The sequence below is a fragment of the Echinococcus granulosus genome (genome assembly GCF_000524195.1).
Source record: "Echinococcus granulosus chromosome Unknown EG_S00007, whole genome shotgun sequence".
Lineage (NCBI taxonomy): Eukaryota > Metazoa > Platyhelminthes > Cestoda > Cyclophyllidea > Taeniidae > Echinococcus > Echinococcus granulosus.
In genome coordinates, this window is record NW_020170387.1 from 905,489 (window position 1) to 910,027 (window position 4,539).

The following is a 4,539-nucleotide window of genomic DNA, read 5'->3' on the forward strand; positions in this document are numbered from 1 at the left end:
TCTTCTTCTTCTTCTTCCTCCTCCTCCTCCTCGTCCTCCTCCTCCTCTTCTCCTCCTTATCTCGCACACACATTTTTTTTCTTTTTCTTGTCTAAACTTTTCTTTATCTATCACATGATGCCGTTATATATTTTATTATTTTTGCGTTGTTTTTCTATCGTACCTTTTTCTTCATTTTAACTAATTTTTGCTTTTTATATTCTTTTATCCTACGTTTTTTGAACCCTCTTCTTGAATGTCCTCTCCTTGCAGCATTAACGCCGCTTTCTATTATGCTTTTCAGAATCCCTGTTAAGTGGATTTATTTCCCGCATTTTTGATCCTTGTATTATTCACATTTAGTTTTCTGTGAATCATTGTTTGTGTAGTTTACTTGGATCTTATTCGTTTACACCTACTCTCAATATAACGTCCTGAACCATCCCTATAAATGTTAAAAGGCACATCAAGGCAGAAGAATGGTTTATTGTCAATGTACAGAATGCTAGCAGTGTCTAGGACGGATTCTGTTATGCTACGAAACTGGTCATTCAATGCAATTATAAAATGTCCTTCAAATACTTTTAGCTTTTCTGAGTGCATAGTGCTCACTGGAATGATAAGACGAAAAATCTTCGCATTTAAGTGTCGGCTCAAGTACACCGAGAATCTTTGAGCAGATATCCATTCGTTTAGTAGGTAATTTCATAGATCTAAAGAAGTCTTTTTGTGACATCGAGCAATCAAAAGCAACATGGTCTATTTGTAACTGAATTCGAAGAAATAAATGTACACCAGGAGTTTATTTTGTCTGTAACCACAATAGATCTATAAAGCGTATCAAAGGAGGATGTGCGTTATTTACCCTTATTGAAAATATTAGACCGGATCATTTTTTCGTTAGTACGGCTCTTGGAAAAGTGTCTCGCAAGTAATTTATACACCTATCGGCTTTTTCTTTGCTCTGGGCTCCAATTATCAGTTCATATACCTCTCGCTCTCGTCGCATATCTCCATCTATAGGTGGCCGCTTTATCGGACCCTTTAAATTAAGATAGCATCCAGTCTTCATGCCCACTGCTTTTATCCGTCTATCGTGAACATTTTGGTGACTGTGTACCAGCTCATCATGAGGAGCTATTTCAATTATTTGTTCATACGGGTGGAACCTCTCATAAATGCGCTCTTCTTCGTTACTTATACCCAGATGGGTTGGTATTTTCGATTCCCCTTTGTCGACTTCCCCTCTCTTTAAAGTTGACACACCCGGCTTTGAGCGAATGCGTATGCGTGGCATGGATCGCACTGGTGGTGGCGATGCTGGTGGGACCGAAGGTTGTGAGTGCTGAGTAGTGGGAATGGGAAGTTCCAGATGCTTTATTTCTTCCTCTCGCGCTAGTATTCGAGTACCTCTGCGACTACTGCGAGATCCTCTTGGACTCACTGAGCGCTGATGATCATTCCCAGCCCTCTTCATCGACGGCACACGTCTCTTTCTTTCGGACCTCTGTTCGACTGGTGAAGAAGAGCTGCACAGCATTCTGCAGTCATTTCCATGAGGACGAAGTCTGTGTTGACTATCTACCCCGAATGTAGATTTCTTGCTCTTCTCAACATAGGTTTTCAATGGTGACCTTGGTAAAACTGCACCATCATTTTGTAAGTCACATGAAGTTTCCACTTCCTCATATAGTTCCTCGTTGACACCTGAATGTACTGATGCCGAGTCATGAAGCATTTGAGATAGTTTACTTCCAAAGTGTACCGCAACGTTGGCTGAGACACGATTCACTAACCACTCCTGAACCACTTGCCGTTGTTGTTCGTCAGGAACGTAGCCAAAAACATCCAAATCAATTGATCCACAGCCAGAACCAATTGGAGTTTGAGTAGCCCTCGCTTCTACTGATGAGGGCCTGCGGATAGAGGTGCTGTGAATAGCAGGTGTGGACGATCGTCTTTCGGGTGTGGCTCGCACTACATTTACTTGCGGCAGACATGACTCGGTAAGACCCTGAATGTTCGCTACAATATCAGTTTCTGATGAGAGGCGTGACGGAATGACCCCACCTTGAAAAATTCTTGTCTCCTCTACTGTTAGCGATTCCGAAGTGCGACCTGTACATGACGTGGAACACGTATAGGTAGAATAGCTAGGAGGAGAAGAGAATGAAGAAATTCCGGATGTGCGATTACACGGAGGTCTGTGACCCGACGACACAGAAGACACCAGTTCTCGATGACTGGGATTTTGCTGATGGATAGCACAGTCGCTTGCTTGTACTGTTGCAGCCGTTGTTGAAGCAGTACCTGACTGTGGATTTTTGGCAGGCAGTCTTTTATTGGACCGGTTTCCACTCTTAGGCGCTGCGTCACCTGCAGCATTACGGCAAACTGTGCAAGTGGGAAGGTGCCCAATGGGGGATGGGATATAGTTGTGAGGAAGCGGCGTCACACCATCAACCATTACTACACTTTTGCCACGATATGGGTCCATATTCATCTCTAACGAGTCACTCGTCAATATGGTGGCGTATACCACTGACTTCTGTTGACACAAAGGAGGTTGTTGGGGTTCTCTTGGTGTGGGTCTTGGTGCTTCAACACATTTTTTCTCATAAAAGTGTTTTATTTTTTCACTTTGTAATACAGTGCATGTTAGAATCGGTGATGGAGGTGTAGCTGCTGCTACTAGAATATCATCATGCGCATTCCCCGCAACCTTATCAGAGGTAATCTGATCTTCATCCTTCCATAATAACCTCTCAGCCACCATTACATTCGCATTCATATTGGCCATAACTCTTTCTGAGAAATGGTTATCTTCATCCTTCTCCCCAAACTGCTCAACCGGTTTTGCAAAATCTATAGGAGAAATTGCCCTTTCCACCAAGTCCACCTTATCAGTCTGTACTTGCGCCTTCATCTGTGGTGTGAGCCATCGCCTGTTGTAGTTGGGAGGAGTAAGGCGGAAATTCCTGTAGGGTTGAAGTACTTTTTCTGGGCCAGTGCTTTCAACAGTGGTTGTCTCTTCACTGACCTGCTTTCTTTCAACGTTATTGTAGCCAAAGCCTCCCTTTGAACTTAAAAGCCTTCCATAATTCACCAGTGCATTGTCACGTAAAAGACGATCGATACTACTGCCCTCGGTCATATCGCCAGTTTGAATAGCTTGTGATTTCATACATTTCAACGACAATCGGGCTGATACCTTTTCGTCGGCGCTGATCATTCTAGCTTCGTTTTGCGATGAACCAGACGAAAGGCGAACGATTCTTTGATTCCATGGTAAGTGACGAGGCAGTGGAAGAAAACTCCTGTGTGGTTTATTGCCCCGCTTTCTAGATAGTCGCATTTGGTTTCGATGAGTTGGAGAGATCGTATTTGACAATGGTATAGTCGCGTTCTCCTGATCCTGTTCCTGGTCACCACTGAACCAATGACAACTTTTTAAATCCCCCATTGTCGAGTCCACGTGATCTAAAGGCGATCGTGGCTCAGATTCGATGAGATTTTCACTTTTATTACGGGATGTTGTACTCACCAGCACCTGAACCTTAGTGATGTATCGTTTTCCCACATCCTGTACAGCTGATGGATGCATGCGTGCTGCTTGTACATAAGGTGGTAGGTTCGATAAATGTCCGCAATCGTTGTTGTAATTTGCAGCTTGAACAGATCCACCTTGGTAAATCATAGGAGGTGGCTCAATTAATATCTCATTAAAGATTTCGTTGTCAGAAATCAGTGGGGAGGGTGGAGGGGGCAGAGGCAAATCGTCGGCATTTAATAGACGGTTTTCTATCAGCCACTGAGACCACTGCCGAGAATACGACGATGGAAAAGGGGGTAAAGTAAATTTGCTATGGGGTGAGTCATACCTTGTGACTTCAGGCAGTTGACTCCACGTGATGGGTGTCTGATCGGGACAAACATCTTTGGATAGCGGGACCATCAAGAGGGTTGAGATATAACGGCCATTGGTTAGCTGCCCGTTTCCAGGATTTGGAGGAGAGTAGAGGCTTTCCTCAACCGTTTGTCTTGGCGTTGGATTAAAATGAAATTCTACTGTTGTTCGATATATTTTTGGAACTGCAGGTACACGCGACCGTTCACAAGAACTCTCCATAAGTGTAAAAGATTTCGTATTGCTCATTTAGTGGTCTGCTTGCATGGAGCTCAAAATTACGCCAAGAAGGGTCAATACATTTTTAAATTATCGACGTCGTGTCAAGCCACGTGGCTACTGCCATGCTGGCCGTTCCGGAGGGTCCTGATCCACGATTTCTATAAAGCATAGATTTAACATAGTAACTAAATATAGCAAAGAAAATTGTGCCTCATCCAAAACTCTTGCTAAAAAAACACTAAATTTAATTTTAATAACACCTGTATACTATACATGTGACCTTATTACTAATATGCTAGCTGTTAAGAATTATAAAGTAATGAAATAAGCTGATATTTTACTTTAGCGACGAATTAAATTTTGCAGCATACGAAAATAGACTAGTAAATTGACGGGTTACCTAATCGCACAAAAGTAGATTTGACTCAGTG

At 42.9% G+C, this 4,539-nt stretch overlaps 1 protein-coding gene across 1 annotated transcript; it reads right to left on the bottom strand. All coding sequences in view use genetic code 11, as the record gives it.

The window, feature by feature from the left end:
- Positions 1-868: 868 nt before the first annotated feature.
- On the bottom strand, positions 869-3,676 carry EGR_01804 (Uro-adherence factor A precursor; the record flags this gene model as incomplete). The annotated part of the gene is made up of 1 exon (XM_024491053.1): positions 869-3,676. The coding sequence occupies one exon, from the start codon at positions 3,674-3,676 to the stop codon at positions 869-871; it is 2,808 nt and encodes a 935-aa protein (XP_024354509.1).
- Positions 3,677-4,539: the final 863 nt, after the last annotated feature.